Source organism: Leopardus geoffroyi, chromosome A1 (assembly GCF_018350155.1).
Source record: "Leopardus geoffroyi isolate Oge1 chromosome A1, O.geoffroyi_Oge1_pat1.0, whole genome shotgun sequence".
Taxonomy (NCBI): domain Eukaryota; kingdom Metazoa; phylum Chordata; class Mammalia; order Carnivora; family Felidae; genus Leopardus; species Leopardus geoffroyi.
This window is the reverse complement of record NC_059326.1, coordinates 210916025-210938664: the sequence shown is the minus strand read 5'-3', so window position 1 is coordinate 210938664 and position 22640 is coordinate 210916025. Positions and strand designations below refer to the sequence as shown.

Below are 22640 nucleotides of genomic sequence, written 5' to 3'. Positions count from 1 at the left end.
TATTTACAGTAAGATTTACACCATTACTTGCACCATCTAGAAGGCCTTTCACAGCTGGTGATACATATACTCATCAAAAAGCAGAGGTGAATTTTTGAGACTACTCATTGAACTACACTGTATCCTCTACTTTTTCGAGTTTCTGAATCATACTTTGAACTGCTATTGAGTGCTGAAAGCAGAACAAATGGGTTCTGTAAGGACCAATTTTCTCCCCAGGGACAAGCAGAGATGCCGTTTCCTGGAAGAATGACTTTCTCAGAACACACATCCAGCAAATTACAGCCCTCCATCCATGTTCTCATGCAGACATTATAATGCTTTCAAATGAAGTTTAACCTCTGACTTTTTAGAAAGAGAAATTTTTGGAAGCTGACTAAACTAATGAAAGAACAGATAGCTATCTGGACTGAGAACTTTAAACAGGTACACCCATATGAGGCCAGGAGATACCCCCAGTGAGCCCTGGAAACTCCATTCAGTTCTTTGTTCTCTGACAACCGCAAAACCCAGTCTCCGCCTAGGCAAATCTGGTTGCTTCGATAGATGAATCATATCAAGAAAATCAGCAAGAATGGTCTTTAACACTTTTTCAAAGACAAAGAGCTTTGTAAAAGATGAAGCCCCTGTTTTCTACATTGCAATCTTCAGGGAATTCTGAGTGCGGACCATCTATGGCAGGAATCTGAGACACAATCATGAATTTCAGTGGTTGTGGTGTTGATATTATTATTGATCTTTCCTAGGGAAATGTCTTATCTTCCAGATCATATTATAAACTCTTTGAGAGAAGGTGGAAAATTGTATTCAATACAGAATCACACACAGTGTAGATTCTTGATAGAGTTCTAATGAATTAATTAATTAGCATTGATAAGGAAGTTAGAACAGAAACTATTTAAAGATGATAACATTAAATGATATAATTATGGATGTGTACAATATCACTCAGCCAAACAGAAGCTACTTTTTGAAATAAATATATTTAAAAAATCGTCATAGAATGAGGGTATAGAAGTGGTTGTTGGGAGGGACCCCGGCTTGCTCGGTGAAATAAGCGTCCAGCTCTTGCTCTCAGGGTCGAGAGTTCAAGCCCCATATTGGGCTCCATGCTAGATGTGAAGCCTACTTAAAAATGAAGAGGTTGTTGGGAAGGTGATAAAATTAAAATGATCTTATTTGGGAGGGCTTGGGAGTAAGAGACAAAAATATTGAAATCTAATTCTTAACTCCAAACCTTGAAGCTCATGAGAGGGATAAATTCATAGAGGATAAGAAGGAAATAGAGGATAGAAATTAAAAAAATAAAAATAAACATTAACATTGAGATATGGTACTGGCTTCCATGTAGATCTTCTAGCAGTCAGGGTTCTGGCAGAAAGCAGAATTATATTGGTAATTTAAGGAGAGTTAAATAAAAGGTCAAAAATAAGGGAACATACAAGGATTCGATTATTACTCCCAAGTAAAGGGTAGCTGGGAGTCATATGGTCTGTAGCCCTGAGAATGTGAGGAAAGGGAGCAAATGCTTGGACCTCAAGAGGACCTCTGCATGGAGAGGGCTGTGGCCTTCAGCAGAAGGATGCAGCCACCCACAGTGACGCAGCAGAGAGGAGCAGGCAAATATGTAACCAGACCTCAGTTTCTTTCTGCTCTCACATATCTTTCCCAGGACATGGAGGACGAGGTTGTTTCCTGAAATAGTTCACATAAGTTAGCCTTCCAGGGCGCCGAGCAGCGTGAAGAATGAAGGACAGGAGGTTGGTCTGGAGGGACGATTGAAGATATGCAGCACAGAACTCTAGCTCTGGTAACCTAAGCGAAGCCGTGTGGAGAACACATTCTGCTACAGCTAGAAGTAGTCTAGAGCCTAGAAACAAAGCCACCACATAATCCACTTTAGTCCTTTTCCCATCCTAAACTTCTCACACATGGGCTGCAGAGCTTACCTGCCAAACAAGAAGAAAGACAGATGCCTAGTTAAATTTGAATTTCAGATTATCAATATACTTAGCTGGGCCTCCTATATTTTATCTGGTAAACCTGGTTTTAGGCCTTCCAAGGACTCCATATCTACCTACCTCAGTAGGCATGTGGACAGAGAGAGAAGAAGGGGGAGAAGGAGAAAAGGGAGGGGGGAAGGTATATTGAGAGAGAGAGAGAGACAGAGAGAGAGAGAGAGACAGAGAGGTTGAGAGACTGAGAGAGACTGCTTTCATATCTGGCTCTCCCAGGTGGAGGCAGCAGCCAAGTTTCAGGACAGCCTGGGTCCTTCTCCCTTTGTCGGCCACAGGGAAGGTGCAGAGAGAACCAAGAAGGCAATCAGAGTGAGGGGCTTTTGCACTTTAGCTCCGGAAGCTTTGGTGCATATTTGCTTTGGCTACTGATTTCCTATTATGCTCAGTCTTATCCAATGAAAAGAAGACTATTTAATCGGAAAGTACAGATTTGAATATCTAGGCACATCATATAAGTTCAAGTCCCCAGACCCAGGAAAATTATATCCCAGAGACTGGAGGAACCTACAGACATGATATTATCAATAACCCATAGAAATCACAGAGGATATGGGAGATTCCAGAAGACCAGATGTAGGCAAATACCTAAATATTTAATAAAGGGCTGATGAGATTTAGTAACACATAGACAAATACTCTATACAGTAAGCCCTGACCAAATTTGAGAGAAAATTATTAAAAGCATGACTTCTGAGCAGGTATAAACTACAAAAATGATCACCCAGGGGCACCAGGGTGGCTAAGTTAGTTAAGTGTCCAACTCTTGGTTTCAGCTCAGGTCATGATCTCACGGTTTTGTGAGTTTGAGCCCCGCGTCGGGCTCTGTGCTGACAGTTTGGAGCCTGGAGCCTGCTTCAGATTCTGTGTCTCCCTCTCTCTGCCCCTCTCTTGCTCGCACTCTGTCTCTATCTCTCTTTGAAAAATAACTAAACCCAGAGCCCACACAGTTTCACTAAGGCTAAGTCCTGATGAACTGGTCCATTCCTTTTCCTTGAGAGCAAGGTTGCATAGATGGATCAGGGAAAGACCATTAACACGGTATATCTTGAGTTCAAAATAGTATTTGACAATATCTCATAAAGTTCTTATGAATAAATGATAATCTGTGAGCAGGGTGATACTTCAGTTAGGGAACTCTCCATGCACAGAGTGTGAATTAATATATTAAAGTCAACTAGGAGGGAGGTTTAGTAGTAGGCTTATTTAAAATGTTCTTTATTACCATTCTGGATACCTCATCCTTTGAGAGAGAGATCATGAAAGAATAGAAACCAGAGGGGAGAACCAGGAAAGAAAAAGATGTTAAAATAATGTCAGAGGAACATTAAAGGAACTGTAAATGTTTAAGTTAGATAAATGAATACTTCAAATGTTACTGGACATTGAATCATAGACTTTTAGAACCAGATGGAAACATCCAGTCTCCTAAAAATTTAACGATAAAACTGAGTTCAGGTTAAGTCTGATTACATCCACAGTAAAATTTATTGAGGGCCTGTTATGAGAAAATGCCATACTAGAGGCTAGGACTACAAAAACAATCAAGTTTCATCTTGAATCCCATACTACCTACCCTCACTAATGTCCTCAAATATCTGACAGCCTGTCACAGGGAAGACTGTGAATTTAGTCTGCCCTTCTCTAAAGGGCACAGGTAGGGCTGGTAAGTGGAAACTACAAGAAGGCAAGTTTCTGATCAACACAGGGAGAATTTTCCAGTAACATGAGATGTGTGACACTGAAAGACTTGCCCTGAAATGTCCTGCTTAATGTATCAGTGAGGTCCACAGAGAGATTGGATACTTTACATCTAGTATTTGGCATTTCTCAGTTGGAAAGATTGACCAAATGGTCTCTCAGGTCCTCATGTGTAATTCCCTGATTAAATAAATGCACGGCCAATAAATGAATAATTAGTGCACAGAATTTATATTGAATATATTATGTCTTCAATTTTATTTCATTTTGATTATTTCTTGGTTTTGATTGTTTACTTGTTTCATTAAAGATAACATAAAGAAACTTTCTAATTTTTCATGGTGCACACAGCAAAGATAATACCACTTGGGTGAATTCAGAGAAATGACTCATTGCCCTGACACAAACACTAGGTAGATATTCTCCACGATAGGCAGTTTTCCAGCGTAGGCAAAATATGGCATCTATTTATTCATACAGTAAATATTTCTCAAGCACCTTCTGTGTTCCAGACACTGTGGTACTAATAGGAAAAACTATAGAGAGGTGGATAAAATAACCATTGTTCTTGGCTTTATGAGACTGATATTCTAGAGGTGAATATGGACACATGAATAAGCAGTTGCCATTAATGTCATCACTACTATGAGGGGAGAAGTACAAGGTGCTAAAATAGAACTCTAGAACTTCAGAAGATGACCTTCTAGACCTTTTGGATCACGGAAGGATTTCTGGAAGACATTATGTCTGAACTGAGACACAAAGAATGTATTTGGAATAGGAATTAACTGGGGGAGGGGAGGAGAGGAGCAGCAAGAAGTTTCACAGAGAATGCTTTAGATAATTGCAGCCGCATCTTGGTCCTTTTGCTCAGTATTGCTCTTTTGGCTCAATTATTCAGAAGTATTTTCACTTTGAAATGATTATTTTTATGCTTTACCATTTAACAGGAAATGCCTTCATTTCTAGTACCTTACTGGAAACTAATAGAAAATTCCTATATAGACTCCATCAAAACAGTTCTCAGGCATCTGAGAGAAGGGCAGCATGTTGTGCTTACTTACTTGTATGAGGTTAGGTAAGTAAAGTTTCCAAAGTTAGAATTTTATAGTCTAGAGGCATGTCGTGTAAGATCCATCTCATTCTCTTAATGCCTTACAGAACAAATTTCCAGCAGTTTCTAAAGCGTCCAGATCACAAGCAAAACTTTGTATCTCAGTGGCAGGCTGATTACAACTCTCTTCCTGATGACCTGTGGGATGATGAGGAAACAAAGGCCGAACTACACCAAAGAGTAAATGTAAGGAAATCTGTGACTTATTGCACCAGGGTCTCTACACGCTCAACTATTGTGCCACAGAACTCTAGCCCATTCCCTTCTTACTTTCGTTAGGTATGAGGATGAGGTGGGAAGTGATTTGAACACTTAACCTGGAAACTTTCTTGGGCAATGGCTCTTCTGGACTTGAATTCAGAATAAGAATATTGTGGCCAACACTTCCAGAAAGAGGAGCCAAGTTCAGCAGAGCCAGAGCATTCTTGGCATCTGTTTTGTAGACTCCTAACCCCTTTGTTGGGCGTTGTAACTATATTGATGCCTGTTATTAAGCACATGCCTACCTTGATTGCAGTCATAGGGTTGGATGATGTCAGAGAGAAGGGGAATGAGGGAACTTCATGGAAAACCTAAAGGGCTGCCAATATTGAATAGATCCTTTGAGGGAGAGTGCCAAATCTTATACATTGTTGTATCTCCATCAAGCCCAGTACCTGGCACTTGATAGGCTGATTTTCATAAGTTCATACATGGAATATATTACCCTAATGGTTTAGAAAAGGACTTCTGCGGTTCAGGAAGCTTGATGTCAATATCTTGCCTTTTGTCTTTCCTGTATAAATTTACAGAGACCCTTATCCTGTCAGAGGAATTCTTTCCCTTGCCACTACCTTAAGTACAGGTTGCTAGTAGTCAGATCTGATTATAATCTTAATATTTACTTGTACAACAAAAAAAGTACCAATGTCTACCCCACAAGCCATTCATCTTCTCTATATTTTTTGAACATCTGTCATGATCCCAGCACAGTTCAAGGGTCTGGGGACACAACAGTGAACAAAAAATCTATGACCTCATGATATTTTTGTTCTGGTAGCCAAAGACAGAGAATAAGCAATAAACAGGTGAGTATATAGAATATACAGTGAATATGTCATTGACAGAGCTTTGTGAAGAATAAAAAAGCAGGGCAAGGAAAGGATTGCTGATGTACTATTTTGTCTATGGTAGTTGTGGAAAGGCCCACTGGGAAGGTGACATTTGACAAACTCAGGACAGGAGTGATTGAGTGAGCCATGTAGATATTTGGGGAAAGAGTGTATCAGGCAGAGAGGAAAGTAAAGTCAAAGGCACTGAAGGGGGAGGATGTGTGGTGTGTTTGAAGAACAGTAAGGAGACTCATGTGGCTGGAAGAACAGAGTGAGCAGGCCAGAATGGGTGGTGATGAGGTGAGAGAGATCATAAGGGACCAGATTACCTAAGGCCTTGGAGGTCATTATTAGGATACTGATATTTATCTGAATGAGAACTGAAGCCTTGGCTTCTGGATTTTAAAAGGGTCTTTAGTGGAGTAAAGCAGCAGGGAGACTAAGTGGGAAACCAATTGGGAAGCTATTGATTGAAATTAAATGAAGGCATTATAGTGATTTGGATGCCCAGGGTGCTGGAGAGTTTAACCCAAAAGGTACTGAATTAACAAATGTCCTAGTAAAACCGAAGTGTTTTACCTGTTTTTTCTATCTATTTCCTACCTAATCCTAATGCCAGCCCTCCTGTGTACTTCTTTTCCATATCAGCCAATTGATTGTTGGTAGAATGAGGCGGCTTTTAAATTTTCAATACCTTAAGTGGGATGGATTTTTTTCTAGTTCCAGAAGTACCATATGCTTATTGTAGATACATTAGATATTAAAAAGAAGCAAAATTTAAAATGACAAATCCATAATCCCATTGCCAATAGTTAACCATTGTTACTACCTTGGTACAATTGTCTTTGCGAAAAAAGTGACTGCAATGAACATATTGCTTTGTAGCATTCTTATTCAACAATAGAACACATTTTCTTTCTCAATAAAAATTTATCTACCTCATCATTCTTACATCTAAGAGATATTTCATTAATGAACTATATCATAATTTAACCATTTCATTAACAAGTATTTGTTTAACATTAACTTTTTATTATAGAAAATTATACAGTAAAATTTCATCCAGCAAAATATTTACCACATCCTCAATTATTTCCTTGGGAAATTTTCTAAAAAAGCGAAATTGCTGAATCTAAAATTGTGCTTACTTTTAAAACACATTTAAAATCTGAAATTTTTTTAAATTGCAAATTATAAAAAATTGACACATTAAAAACTTGCAAATTTCACTCCAAGCTACCGAATATAAGGATGCCATCAAATATTAGGTTTTATCATTTTTGTTAATCTTTGCCAACTTAACGGATATTAAAACTATGGATATCTTCTGTAATTTGCATTTCAGTTTTTACAATTGAAGTTGACCATTTTTTCCTGAGTTTAATGGTCATTTATTTTTCCTTCCTGCTGAAGTCTATTTATGATTTCTGCCCATTTTTCTGTTGGGGTGTGCTCTTTTTCTTATTGTTCTCTAAGACCTTTTTTTATATTAAGGAGATAAACCATCTGTTGGTCATATGTTACAAATATATTCCCAGGTTCATGTTTGCCTTATATTATTTGAGGTGAGTTTTAATATGCAGAAAGCTTTTAATGTTTATATGGATAAATATGGAAAATGTTTCATTGTAGCTTCTCCTTGTGGTAAATTAAATACTTCTCCACTCCAAAATTATATACAAATGTTCCACTCTTAATACTTTTACAGTTTTATGTTTTACTTTTAAATATTTAAATTATATATTATTTGAATACGGATCTCATTTTATCTTTTTCAAAAAGTTAATCAGTTGGGGCGCCTGGGTGGCGCAGTCGGTTAAGCGTCCGACTTCAGCCAGGTCACGATCTCGCGGTCCGTGAGTTCGAGCCCCGCGTCGGGCTCTGGGCTGATGGCTCGGAGCCTGGAGCCTGTTTCCGATTCTGTGTCTCCCTCTCTCTCTGCCCCTCCCCCGTTCATGCTCTGTCTCTCTCTGTCCCAAAAATAAATAAACGTTGAAAAAAAAAATTTAAAAAAAAAAGTTAATCAGTTGATCTGATAAGACTCTCAAATATATCACACACAGTTGTATATGATACATTTATGTATATGTGGATTTCTAAGTATGTGGTTATCTATCTATTTGGTTTTGTATGGTGGATATGTCCCCCCTTTTTTTTCTTGACTTACTATTAGACATGAAAGAATAGAAATGAATATAACTTCAAAAATAAGCTAGAAAGTAAACCTGAGAAAAAGAAAGGAATTAATAAGAATACACCTGAAATTGACAATATAGGAGGTTTAAAAATATTAAACTTGGGGCACCTGGGTGGCTCCCTCCATTGGGCGTTCGACCGGCTCAGGTCATGATCTCACGGTCTGTGAGTTCGAGCCCCGCGTCGGGCTCTGTGCTGACAGCTCAGAGCCTGGAGCCTATTTCAGATTCTGTGTCTCCCTCTCTCTCTGCTCCTCCCCAGTTCATGCTCTGTCTCTCTCTGTCTCAAAAATAAATAAAAGTTAAAAAAATTTTTTTAAATATTAAACTTAAAATATCAATTCAAGCGATAAAGTAGAGAAGATTTTGATAAAAATAGTCAAGGAAGGAAAAAAAAAACTTTCCCTTCAGTAGGGCTTTGGATAGACCCCACAGTTTTTAACTACGTATTTTCAAATATAATTAATTACCAAATAGTGTCTAATTGCAGTATTGATATTTTCATTGGCCACATAATTATTCTTAAAAATGCTTTGTTTCATTTCCAGGTGACAAATGTTGTTATTACTTTAAACTTTGTCCCCTGCTTCAATTCTGTTGCATTGTGATCAGAGACTTAGGTATTTAGAATTTTGATTTTAATTAATTTTATGGAATTTTGATTTTAATTAATTTTAAAAATATTTTAAATTTATCATAATTTTTCAGTTGTCTGAAATGTGAAAAATTTCTGTTTATATTTCATGGGCACTAGAAAACAACATACAGTCTCTGTTTAGAAGACTCAAAGTTTTGGCCCAGTTAACATTGTTAATGTCATTAGAATGCTTTTTAGCAGTGGATTCTTAGTAGTATATTGTAGAGAAACTTGTAAAGTTTAAAAAAATAATCCCGCCTTTGCTTCAGACCCTATGTCCTAAGTCAGGTTTAGGATAGGCCCTTATATTACTTTCATTTTTTTAAAGCATCATAAGTATTCTGATTGAAACAATTACTGTATTCTTTTTTTTTTATTTTTAACATTTTTGTACCTACATGATCTTGCAAAAACTAATGACAGTGGGTTAAAAACCCCTGTCATGGTTACGTTTCTATCCATTTTCCTTGCTATATCTTTTGCTCTATAGGTTTTAATGTAGCACCAGTAATCAGTAAACTGAACATGTGTATGTGCTGGCACTGTCTTGTTTCACCTTCAGGACAACCCTCTGGGGTGGGAACGAGTAATAGTCACATTTTATGGATGAAGAAATATGGTAAAGAGATAGTAAGCCTCACAGCTGGAATCTGAACCCACGCTGCCAGACTCCCCAGACCATGAACCGTTTATTAAACGATTTCTCTGACATAGTGATATTTGATGTGAAGAAACATGATAACTTATCTCTTCATGGTCTCCTACACTCTCTATAGTGTAAAAGAACCATCGTTGCCCCCAAACAACTACTTTTGTACTGAATTCTGTATCCGATAACAATACTGTGAACCTTGTTTTATTTCTTATTTGTATTTGTCTCATCTAAGTTTTGACTTTGCACCTTTTTGTGTCATTTTGTTTTATGTGAGACTCTAATAAGCACCATATAAGTTGAATTTGGTCTTTTGACCCAACAAAAACCTTTAAAACTTTTGTAAAAGGAGGAGGAGGTAGGATGGCAGAGTAGTAGGGGAACCCTGGGGTTGTCTCAGCCCTTGAACATAGCCAGATCAACACCAAATCATTTTGAACACCTAGGATATCAATCTGAGGATTAAGAGAACAATCTGCATAATTCGAAGGAGAGAACATGGCAGCTTCTCTTAACAAGCAGACTAAAACGTAACCAAAACCGACCAAAGGACCTGGTTTCCTTTATTTTTGTAATTTATTAATTTTTATTATTTTTTCCTCTGAAATGAAAAGACAGAGGAATTCACCCCAAAAGAAAGAACAGGAAGAAATGACAGCCAGAGATTTAATCAATACAGATATAAGTAAGGTGTCTGAACTACAGTTTAAAACAACAATTATAAGAATTCTACCTGGGCTTGAAAAAAAAGCATGGAAGACGCTAGAGAATCCCTTTCTTCAGAGATAAAAGAGTTAAAATCTAGTTGGGCCCAAATTAAAAATGCTATAACTGAGATGGAAACGTGAATGGATGGATGCCAAGACTGAGGATGGACAAAGAGAGGAACAACTTAGTGATACAGAGGATAAAATTATGGAAAATAATGAAGCTGAAAAGAAAGGTAGACTTATGGAACTCAGTGACTTCTTAAAACAGAATAACACTCGTATAAGAGTCCCAGAAGATGAAGAGAGAAAAATGGGCAGAAGGTTTATTTGAGCAAATTATAGCTGAAAACTTACCTAATCTGAGGAAGGACAAAATGCAAGAAGTACAAAGAACTCCCATTAAATTCAACAAAAGTTGGCCATCGCCAAGGCGTATCAGAGTCAAATTCATAACAATTTTGTAAAAGTGTTCATTTTTAATGATTTTTGTCTGCATAACCTTCACAATTAATAGCCATGAGTTTTTCTTAAATACAACACACCTATGATTATTAAGGGATATTTAATAATTCCCTAATTCTTTCCAAACAAAACGTGAAAACCAGCCATGCCTCTGGGTAGCCCAGACCTTCTATGCTTGGTAAATGTCTTTGTTCTTGGCTTGTTTCATTCCAATTCTGAGAAGTTATTGGAGAGGTTCTCCTATTGCATTGTCCTCACTTTGCCATCAGAAATCTGAGCCACACAGACGCTAGCCAAGTCTTCACAGTGAGGCAGGAGAGAAAGGGAACTCTTCTAGCTCTCATAAATGTACAAATGCTTGGTGGACACAAGCCTGTACTCACTGAATGTCTGACAAGAGTATCTGTGGAAAGACCATGGAGATACCAAGATCAGCTCTAAGATAATGGTGCATTGTTCTAATACTTAGAATATGGCTTCAAAAATGGCTGTGATATTTTCATTTTATATGCAGTTCCCTGGAGGTAACAAACCAATAATGTTAATTGTTTCAGTGACATAGTATCACAGAAATAAAACCTACTGGGGGCACTGGAATCAAACCAATTGCATTAAGATTCCTGACTCTACCACATTGAAGCCAGAGCCAAGTGACTTAACCTCTCTGGGCATCCATTTACTCACCAGAATTTACTTCCTGGTTATTGTTGGGATTAGCAGAGTAATCAATGTGAAGCACTTAACACAACGCCCAACACAGACTAATGTTCAATAAATTATTAGTATGAAAACTGTCACATTTTAATTGACTGTACGTATTTCATTAATGGTATATTTTATTAAACAGATTTTATTGCTATGAATATTATATTCTTATAAGATTATATTAGTTTTTATTAACTGAGGAATTATTGTATGCTAAATACTATGCTAAGTGCTTTATATACATAAACTAATTTATTCTACATTGCACACCCAAAAAGTAAGTTTCAGACAAAGTAACTGAGACCTGAAATACAGGTGTGTATTACCCAGCACCACAGGCTCATGTCTTGGATCTGCCACTTATTCACTGTGTGACATTAGGAAAATAACCTCTCTGTGACTCATCTGCAAAATGAAGATAATAATAGTACCTCAGATTGTTGCGAGGCATTAAATGAGTTGGTATAAGTACAGTGACATATTCTGACACTCTAACACACATAGAAAGACCTCAGTGCATAGTAAATAGTGTTAGTTTTTTTACATCAATGGCAGACCTGGGATCTTGCAAAGATTTTTTTTATTTTTATTTTTTTTATTTTTTTTTTTTCAACGTTTATTTATTTTTGGGACAGAGAGAGACAGAGCATGAACGGGGAAGGGGCAGAGCGAGAGGGAGACACAGAATCGGAAACAGGCTCCAGGCTCTGAGCCATCAGCCCAGAGCCCGACGCGGGGCTCGAACTCACGGACCGCGAGATCGTGACCTGGCTGAAGTCGGACGCTTAACCGACTGTGCCACCCAGGCGCCCCGATTTTTTTTATTTTTATTTATTTATTTATTTAGTTAGTTAGTTAGTTAGTTAGTTATTTTACTGCTAGCTCTTTAGTGAAAAGCTTAGATTTGAACAATCCTATTAAGCTCAGACAGCAGTTCTTGGTGAATGACATGCCGCACTCATGATGAACAAATGAGCCCGTGCCCTTGGATTAAATATGGCTGCATATTTCTTCCACCAACAATTTGTCATTTCCCCCCAAATTCCCTGAAAGGACTTTTTCAACTAAGAAAATTTCCTGTGAAAGGATTAGAATACTACATAACACATGGCCACCCGTGAATAAAGTGAATTGTAGTGGGTTTGTGCTAGATGTGGGCATATGATTTGGTGAGCTGGTCTTACAAAGGAAAGGCCTGGCATAGGGTAGAAGCAAAATAAAAAGTTGTTGAATGAAGAAATAAAATACATGAGTGCATTAGGTCCAATCTTCTTTGGAGATATTTTTAGGACAGGCAAAGGATTCCAGTTTTATTACACTGAGGTGATTTGAGCCGTGATTCTAAAGCATAACAGCGATGTCTCTTTCTGCTCAGGATTTACGAGACCGCCTGTGGGACATCTGTGATGCCCGGAAGGAAGAGGCAGATCAGGAGCGTCAGGATATCATTAACGAGAGCTGGTTGCAGGACACCCTCGGAATCACGATGAACCATTTCTTCTCACTGATGCAGGTAAGAGCGGCTGTCAACGACACAGACTCTCGCCTCCCCAGCTATGTCCTGTCCCTTCCTTTACAGTTCCTTTGGAAGCATGAGGGGCCCATTCAGGCTCACTTTACTCACAGCACTCTGCCTGGCCTGAGCTCCAACTTGCCGAAGAAGTTAGCTGAAATAAATCATTTGGGCCCTGGGCCAAACAAGCACCAGAACTGGGAGCATCCAAAGCAACCACTGACCAGCTTAGAACAGTGGAGAGTGGCAGGAGAGGTAGTGTCTATACTGGTTGTTACCTTGTCAGCCTCTGGGACACCCAGAGTGGCCAGCAGAAGCCCAGGAAAGCAGCCCTGCCAGAGAGCATGGGCTAAGTCAACGTCAGCAGGCATTCGATTCCAGAAAAGAGTTTTATGTCAGGATTGAAAAAAAAAAAAATACCATTCACCAGAACAACCTCATTAACTTATATTTGCAGCCTGTTAAATAAAAATATTGCACCAGACAAGAAGTTAGGCTTTGCTCTTTTTCCAAGACTATTGTCAACAATAGGAGAGAGCACACACCAAGTCTGGATACCCAGCATTGCCAAGAGGAAGAGCTAGAGAGAGTTGGAGAGCTGGAGTGTAGTCCTTAGTACAGAACCCATCTGTACTTGCTGATTGGCCTTGCCTAAAGGAAAAGTAAGCTTTCTCCTACCTTCGCTTACAGAAGGTACTTTTACCACTGGGAACAAGGCTCCTCCACTCCCAGACAAACTGGCAGAGAGAGGCGCTATCTTCCTTGATGCCTAACATTTCAAAGGGATGGTGCCCAGATACTTAGTAAAGACAGTTTTAAGTTCTAATACTGGCAAGAAGCTTTTGAAAAGATTTATACCTCAAATGGACAGAGCAAAGATTTACAATAAGTTTTCTAGAGTAAATAAGAAAAGGGATGTCAGGAGTCAAGACTTAGGAAGAAGACTGTACAGTCCAGCCAAGCTGAGGGGCATAGGAAGGTTGTCTTGGTCAAGTTGTGTCTACCTAAGTACTGTTTCCTAAGAGAATAGCAGTGACGGTAGAGAATGGAAAAGGATACATTTTTAGTCTTCAACTGACTGACTTACATGAGAAGATATTATAGGAGAGGAGAATATTTAGCTGACAGTCTGAGCTAGCACACAGTAGGTGTTTAATACATGCTCATTCAACTAATGACTGCGAATGCTGATACTTCCAACCTTCAGAGGGACAAGCCCATGATGCATGGGCAGCTTGGACCACAGGAGGCCTGAAAAGTCAGCAGAAACCTGAGGTGCAGGAGCAGCCTCACTGACTATAAGCTCTGGGATCCAGGCATGGGTTGTATAAAGGATTACAATGAGCCACCTAAGCACCCTGATCCACCCAGGCAGCCTATGCCACCTCAGGTAGCATTCCTTAAGCACCAGTTTAGGCAAGCAGAGACTGGCTGTTAGAACAGTGCATCAGAAGCTTGTGGCGGAAATAACTGAAATCCAGTGGCAAAGCGAATAGAGAATCTTTGTGAATCATTTCTCATTAGTCCCAGCAGTACTGCCTCTTGTGGGAATGGCATGACTTACCTCTCAGCAATACCTAGATTTAAGGATCTCGTCCTGAGAAGCCGAATCCACTTCTAAAGCAAACTAGGAAGAAAGAAGATAAAGGAAAGGACACTAAATAAAAGCTGCTATTTATTAATTCCTTACTCTTCCCTCCGTACGTGCCAAGCACTGCTCTATGGACTTTCACATAGGTTATGTGAAACCTTCCCAACAACCCTATGCTGTAGCTTCTGTTATAATCCTCATTTGACAGATGAGGAAACTGAGGCAGACATAAGTGGAATGATTTGCCCGATGGCACACAATCAGTAAGTGAGAGAGCAGGGATTGGGACTGAGGAAGCCTAACTCCCAAACCAGTGCTCCTAATCACCGTTGTATCATCCACACTGCTCAGATAGTTGAAGGCCTGCCACATGGAATAGCAAGGAAACTCATTCTGCACTGGATCAATAGGATTCTTATAAAAACCAAACATGGAATTCTCAGGAAGTGGATGTCAGTTTGATAAATGAAGAAAGAAACCTAACGATTAGAACTGTCTGTCAAATAACAGACTTTGGAAGCAACTGAGCTGCTGGACAAGGAAACTCATAAGCAGAAGCTTGCACATGTTTATGGAGGGCTAGGGGAAAGAATCCTTGTGAAGTCTTCAAGGGCCTGCAGTACTGAGTAACAAACAGCTAGATGAGCATTTCCCAAAGTGGGTTCCACGGAACACTAGTTTTACACAATGGTTCACAGAAAAAGGACTCAGCAATCAAATGAGATTGGGAAGTACAAAATACTCTACACTTCCCTCTCCCCTGGGAGATGGACAAGTATATTGACATATTAGGACACCATGATGGCCTGCCGTAAAGAAACTTTTTGGTAAGTCAACCCAGCATTTCGACATTATAAAGTTTTTGTTTGTTTTTATCTCCGGCAGGGTACTCATTAACAGCCTACAGGACAAGTTTTCTACACAATAAATTTTAGAAAATGCTGTGCTAGATGATTTTCTAACATTCTCTTGAAAACTAGGATTCTGTGTCTCAGCATGACAAATGCAAACACTTATTATCGCACTGTGAGATTTGTCCATATATGAATATTTTAAAACTTAATTTGGTTGCTATGCAAGAAAAGAAAAATATTTAGTTTTCTTAATAATTTCAAAATACTAGTTCGAAAAGTTCAATGTACATTTATATTTAAAATCCAAATATTTAAAACATGCTCGATAATTTAAAACAATATATGAATGGCAATTTTGTTTTATAATATAGACTCAGTTTAACCAAGTGAACATCTTCCTGTTTCAGTCATTTGCCTGGAAAAGTTTAATAATGTGCAAGACACCTTTCAGGAGCACTTTTTTGTATCAAAAAACAAATCTATTGTTTTGTATCAAAAACAAATCTATTGAAACTGGTTTTGTCTTCTGTTGTAGACTATAGTGTGAAAGCCTTTATTTATTCTAAACTGTGAATGTGGCAGTCAGTACAAGACTATGTCTTAATGTTTTAAGAAATAAATGGCAACATTAATTGCTTGACAAATATTCATGACTGTCCTTGGGTTAGGTTCAGCTAAGGGCTTTGAACACTAGGTCAGTTTTGTTCTTTTTGGAAAAGATGCTTTGTATAATTAACTATGTATCATGGAATACTTCTGCAGAAGAGCTTCAATCTTTAGGCCCTCAGGTACTGGTTTAAGTAGCCCTACTAATCAAAGCAAAGTCTGGATGTCATGTTTATACTACCAAAGAGCAGTGTGAACATGCCAACTGCTCTGAGACCTAATGGGAGAATGGGCTGAAAAACTCACGGTCTACATTTGTGTGTTTGGCTCTCACTGTACATGCATTTCCTCATTACCGCAAAGGGAAATGGCTTGGCTGGCCGGGAGTCCCTTGTGAATAACTGATGCTCGACTTATCACCAACTCCTCTGTGTTCTCCATTTTGCTCAAGGCAGTACTGGCAAAGTCAACAGATGGGTTTTGCTGTGAGCCTGGAGGAATGATCTCCTATTCTACACCTATTGAAAAAGAACAGAAACTGTGAAGAGAGAACTATCCGTTACCACTTTGCCTTCCCATGTCATTTCTCCACAACTATGTTTCATAGTCCTAGAGGACCAAAACCTAGTCTCTTATTTTGTACTTCAATGTTTTGTATTTGTATCTGCATCTGTGAATGTATTTATCCTATTTTTGGCATCTCTCAAATCAACTAATTTGTTACTTCTGGTAGAAGACATTCACGTATTTGTTAATGTATCGGTGGTTGAATATACAGGACACAGGAATTCTTAATGTCAAAATAATGCATAATATACACTACTTCAGGCATCATACATACTGTAATCTTTTGTCACAATATCAAGAGGCATAGAAATGCCATCTTCTTAAGTGGAATTATACTCAATGAGTACAGAGAGCACAAAGTCACCAGTTATCTTTAATTTTTATGAAATTTTAGATATATATTTATAGCTAATTCTCTTTCTTAATTTCCAGAAAATTGATTTCAACTGAAATATTTTAAAATAGTGCTTACAGAACTTAGATGGGAAATATGTACAGATCAGCTTGCTCATTCTTGGGTATTGACAGTCATTTTGCTATTAAAGGCAGAATTGAACCGTTTCGAAGATACAAAGAGATTCCTTCAAGATTATTACAGGGGAATGGAAGGCAAAATCCCAATCGACGACAATAAGAGATTTACTCGAGTCCCATTGGTCCAAGTGGATACTAGAGACATTTCAGAAAGCCAACATAGGTAAGGCAGGCTATCGTGTTCCACTATACTTGGTTTGAATTAAAAATTTGTAATTTTAAGTTGAATACTGCTAACAAAAACCACACTCCTGGGTGCCTGGGTGGCTCAGTTGGTTAAGCATCTGACTTCGGCTCAGGTCATGATCTCACGATTTGTGGGTTCAAGCCCCCCGTCGGGCTCTGTGCTGACAGCTCAGAGCCTGGAGCCTGTTCCGGATTGTGTCTCCCTTTCTCTCTGCCCCTCCCCTGCTCCCACTCTGTTTCTGTCTCTCTCAAAAATAAATAAACATTAAAACACACACACACACACACTTCTGTATCTGCACATCAAAAATCCAAAAAAGCTCTAAAAAGTGAAAAATTTTCTAACTTCAACTTAAGACTACTGATATGCATTATTATCTAAATTATGGTGACTATTTACTCACTTTGCTGCAGAAGTATAGTGCATTTTATTATGAAGTGCTTCCAATGGAGTCTGCTGGGGATAGTATATATAAATTTTCAATTCTGGAAAACTTTTGGTCCAAGGGTTTTCAATAAGGAATCATGAATCTCTACCAGTTTTATGAAAGGTTCCAAGCACTGTGTGTGTGTGTGTGTGTGTGTGTGTGTGTGTGTGTGTCTGTGTGTGTTACATGTAAATGAAAATGGAAGAGGTTATGAGTCTTCTTTTACAGGTAAACATAATTGAGAAACAGTAAAGGTTCAGTCATATGTGATCATGACTTCATGAGATTGAAAGACTTGTCAATAGTCTAACATCAGATTCCTGCCAGAGCAAGAGAATAAAGAATTATATTTTCAAACACTCCCATGCAATACAAAAGTTTGTAAATCATTGCTTTTATAGACCCAATGGGTGGGGGCAGGGGAAGGGCAAGATCCCAAACCCAGAGAAGCTATGAGCAAATAGAAAAAATGTTTTTAAGAAATAGGGAGTGGGAGTGGTAGCAATTCCTATGATGTGGGTCTCAACTATAAAACGTTAAATGTGCAAAAGGTAAGAATTAAAATAAATTAAGGTAACTAAAATTAAAAATCCTTAAAATTAAATGATTAATTAAAATAAGCTAATAAAATAGCATTAAGAATTAAAGTAATATTTTCTCATGACCCATAAGGAGGTCATGAGAAAATAAGAATCAATAAATACGAAGAGGGGAAAAAAAAGAAGTTAGATTTTAAGAATAATACACATGCTGAACATTAAATTTAGATCTCCAAAGATATGATATGTATTGTAGCTGGAAAGTACTATGTGTACTTTATAAGCTTTCTCAAGTCAATGCAGGTACATGTCGCACAGATTAAATATGGTATAGTGAATATGTTTTGAAGACAGATCTGGTTTCAGTCCTGGGTCTGTTACTTACTAGGTGTATGTGAGTAAATTAAAATAATTTATTTTGGGGGAAAAGTCACCCCAACTTTCTTAAGCCTTGGTTTCCTTATCTATAAAGTAAGGCTGTTGTGAACATTACAGAAAATGAAATCTTCAAAGCACTGAGGACCACGTTAGGGAATCAGAAGACTTGAGATCTAGTCTCAATAATCTCAGTAAGTGGTGACTATTATTATTGAATGTTATAACAATAACTTACATGCACTATTTTAATGATAAGTGTTGCATGTCCTTGCTTTGTTTTATCATCCCATGTACCAAGAAGGATTTGAGATGACCTGAACACAATATGGTTATACATAAGATCTGAGACCCATTTCTTCTCTCTAGATTTCCTCCATCTAATCCCACCATGTCCCAATCATGCCCACGTGTAAGCAGGAAAATACAAGAAGGAAAGTTTGTACCTACTTCTTGGTACAAATACAAGAGAAATGTGTAACTCAGCAAGCTGCTGAAAGAGAACTTTGAAAAGCCAATAATAAAAAATTCCACAGGCAATATGAACCATCAGAGCCATTTAAAGAGGCCAAGTTCCAATGTCTACGGTAGCAGTGCATTCTGTTCTTAGCACAAAATAGCAAGTTAGGCATATTGGGGAAGCTATTAAAGTTGGTTAGCAGAATAAAACAGGCAAAAGAACAGGCCGTTCTTATTTTCTGCAAAACAACTGTGCACCAATCTCAACCTCAAATCACTGCTTTGAGTATCTACTAAAACTCTCGATCAATGTATCAACCAATCAACCAATCAGCTACAGTCTCTTTAACATATATAAGGGAAGCAAGCACACTGTCAAGCATTTTCACATAGCTGTCTATTTTATTCCTGTAACAACAACGACATAATAGTAAATAATAATTGATGAATAACTAATAATTAGCGGTTGCTAAGAATTAGTAACAATAGTAATAGTAGTAGTCTTATGTTTGTATTATTCAAGAGAAGGAACTTCAGAAAGGAGCCCCAGTTTGTATCTATTGATAGTGACAGAACTATAGCTAGGCCAGAATTTTTTCCAGTAAATGAATTCTAACCCCAAATTTTATTTCTAAATGATATGCCACCACTGCTGTCCTCCAAAGCACGGTGTTAGGAAATGCTTGTTGGACTATATTAAACATTTAGAGATGATCACACAAATTTTACCTTAACTTGTTAGACACATGAATTTCAGTGTTTCAGTGACAGATTTAGCATTACTTGATTGTTAAAATGTAAATTGTCCTGTGGGTAGATGTATGCGGCATTGAAGCACCTTAGCACACCCCCTCCAAGTACTATAAGAATCAAAGAGCCAAGTTCAAGAAACCACATCTAATGCTTCAAAACTAGACCAAGCTAATTGTTTGGTGGAGTTCCCAATCAGCCTTCTGGATCAACAATCTATTCCCCAGCAGTTTGAGTCTGCCAAACCAAATGCTTGTTCCTATTATGGCTCCTGACTCCTCAGGTTTCAGCAAAGTCAGAGCTGGAGCTTCTCTCCCCACCCCCATTCTGTGCCCAAGCTGAGGGCTCTTTGCACTTGGTATCACCAGGGTGGATCCCAGTCATAATAAGCATTCTGCTTTGGGGATCTCTACCTGCTTCTCTTAGCCTTTGAGATTTGGGAGTCCTTCGGGGAGAGAATGTTCCCAGTGGCAGCTCTAAAATTTCTACAAAGGGGCAGCAATATGGCTGAAAGAAGGGAGAGCTTAACTTCGTGTTCCCAAAGCATTTTACAAATCAAAGAGAGGCCATCATTATCCCTACTCTAAACTGGGGAGGTTTGTTGGATGTCTGTCCCACCCACTATCAAAACCTTGTCGCCTCCATGGGATTCCCCCTTGCAGACCTCACATCTTTCATATCCTGATTTTTAATTTTCCACTTCAAGAAGCCAAATGATACTAGTCATCTTGAAGGAGTGATGCCCAGTTTTATTTGGTTTGCTTTTCCATGACTGACTTGTTCCTTGTTAGAAGTTTATGCCCTGGCTAAATTTCAAAATTGCACTTCTTCATAATTGCCATTGTTTAATTTCCCTCCTCGTGATTACTGAGAATAAATGTAAAAATTATGTTTTGTTACTATTTATTTCTAGTTTCCTCTTGTTAATAAGACTATTAAAATGTGAATATAGTCTTTTATAGTCTTCATATGAAGAGTTCTTCCAGCACGACTTTGAAAATTGAGATTAAAGCAAGACAACAAGATTTCCAAAATAACATGGTCATAAAGAGAGAATTCTGTTAAATAAAACATTTATGTTTCCTTTTGGTTTGCTTGTTTTTCAAAGAATTCCTCTAATTCCTCGAATATCCGTTTCCCCGGATTCAGCTACGTCCAAAACAAAAACAAAAACCATACTGAAGGGCAAGATTGATTACTCACTGGAAAATGTTGAGTCGAACTTTGAGGCAGATGAGAAGTTGCTAATGGACACCTGGCAGCAAGCTTCTTTAGCAATATCTCACATGGTAAGCAGTGCTTGTTACTACCTTTTCAGCAAAACCCATTCACTAAGTACCAATATTCCTAGTATGCTCTGAGTAGAAAATTTACACAATGTTGTATAACTTTATACCTTCAGGAACTGTTTTGTTTTGTTTTCTGAAAGAAATAAGAATTGAAACGATTCAGTCAGCAAATATATATGATCAAGAATGGAGTAAACCAACATGTAGTTTATTTTCTGTGCTGGGCCAATGTTCCAAGTACAGAGGCCAAAGGGCCAATCAGGAAAAGTCAACGACGTATGTCAAATATAATGCAATAGGGAGGGGTGGGACTGTGGCCAAGTGGAAATTGTACTCCTAAAGAAGAGTGTGCTATTCCACCCTAACCAACTTTGCCATTTAAGGATGAGGCCCAGTATGGACAGATCTTCCAATTTTTCAAGAAAAGCCAGAAATTCAAATTTTATATGTGAAGCCTACTCATTTAAACATGTTAGAAATAATCAAGTTTGCAAAACTTTACAGAGACAGGCAATACACACATTTGGCCTATAGGCCTCTGGTTAACATAAGTTACCTATGGGGTATTATCCTCTTTATCATGGAAAAATGGGGATCCAGAAAGGTTAAAAAAATTTGCCAAGGTCACTTAACAGGTAAGTGTTTAAGAGGAGATTTGAACCTAGAACTGTAGGAGTTCAAAGTTCCAGTCCTTTCCAGCTTCACTGGGAGGCAAAGGGATAATAGTCGTTGCCTGCAGGGGGCCTGTACCAAATCAGAAGAGAAGGGAAAAGTGTCCAGAGAACTTTAATGTAAGTAGAAGCTTCACCCTGTAAAGAAGGTACACACAGAGTTTACCTTGGATGGCCCCTGTTCCTCCATCCTCCAGGCCTGGGTGCCCAGTGTGGTTCTGTTCTCATTCTGGGCCAAGCCTTCTTTGAGTTTTCTTGAAATATCCCATCCAAACAAGAGGCAGTGTCAACCTTCCAAAAGATTTTGTGGAAGAGTTAGAAGAGGAGCTTGCCCCAGGGTCTCAGAGCCAAGAGTCAACTCGCATTTTCCGAGTCCCTTCCTGGCCACTCTGCCTCGAGGGTTCTTTTCTCTGGTCTATCTCACAGCAGCCTCAGTGCCTCCTTTCCGTTCTCCCTCTCTTCCTTTTGTTCCTTCTTTCGTTTCTCCCTCTCAAAAGTGATTGTAGATTCCTGTCATTATCTTGCTTCTTCTATAAAAAAAATTTAATGTGAGTTTTGGCAAAGTGCACAACCTAAAACTGCACGGCTTGATGAACGCACCTGAAGTACACACTGGTGAAACCACCACACAGTAGAAGTGGGAAAGGTCAGCACCTACCAAGTCCTTCTTGTGCCCCTTCCCAGGCCTAACCCCCTTCATCCCTACAACACGGAACCCCCATCTCCCTTTTTGCTAGCCATTGCCTTGATTTTCATAACAGTTTTATCTCCCGAGTCTGTATTTCTTAACAGGAGAATTTAGCTTACCTTGCTTTTGAGCTTTACATACATGGACTCCTACTTTTTGTCTCTGTGTTTCCTTTTGCTCAACATTATTTATGAGATTCATTCTATGTTATTGCGTGTAGCTGTAGTCCATTCATTTTTATTGCTGTATATTGTTTCATTATATAAACTTATCCCAGTTTATTTAACTGATCTGCTACTAATACACAT

The 22640-nt window shown here is 38.4% G+C and overlaps 1 protein-coding gene across 1 annotated transcript in view; it reads left to right on the top strand.

The window, feature by feature from the left end:
- Positions 1–22640, top strand: part of LOC123577944 (sperm flagellar protein 2-like) — a 185364-nt gene that overhangs the window by 99014 nt on the left and 63710 nt on the right. Inside the window, exons 22-26 of the mRNA XM_045440407.1 lie at positions 4667–4794; positions 4878–5016; positions 12658–12795; positions 16959–17110; positions 20793–20973. Coding sequence (XP_045296363.1) covers positions 4667–4794; positions 4878–5016; positions 12658–12795; positions 16959–17110; positions 20793–20973 — 738 coding nt within the window. The remainder of the gene's footprint in view (positions 1–4666; positions 4795–4877; positions 5017–12657; positions 12796–16958; positions 17111–20792; positions 20974–22640) is intronic.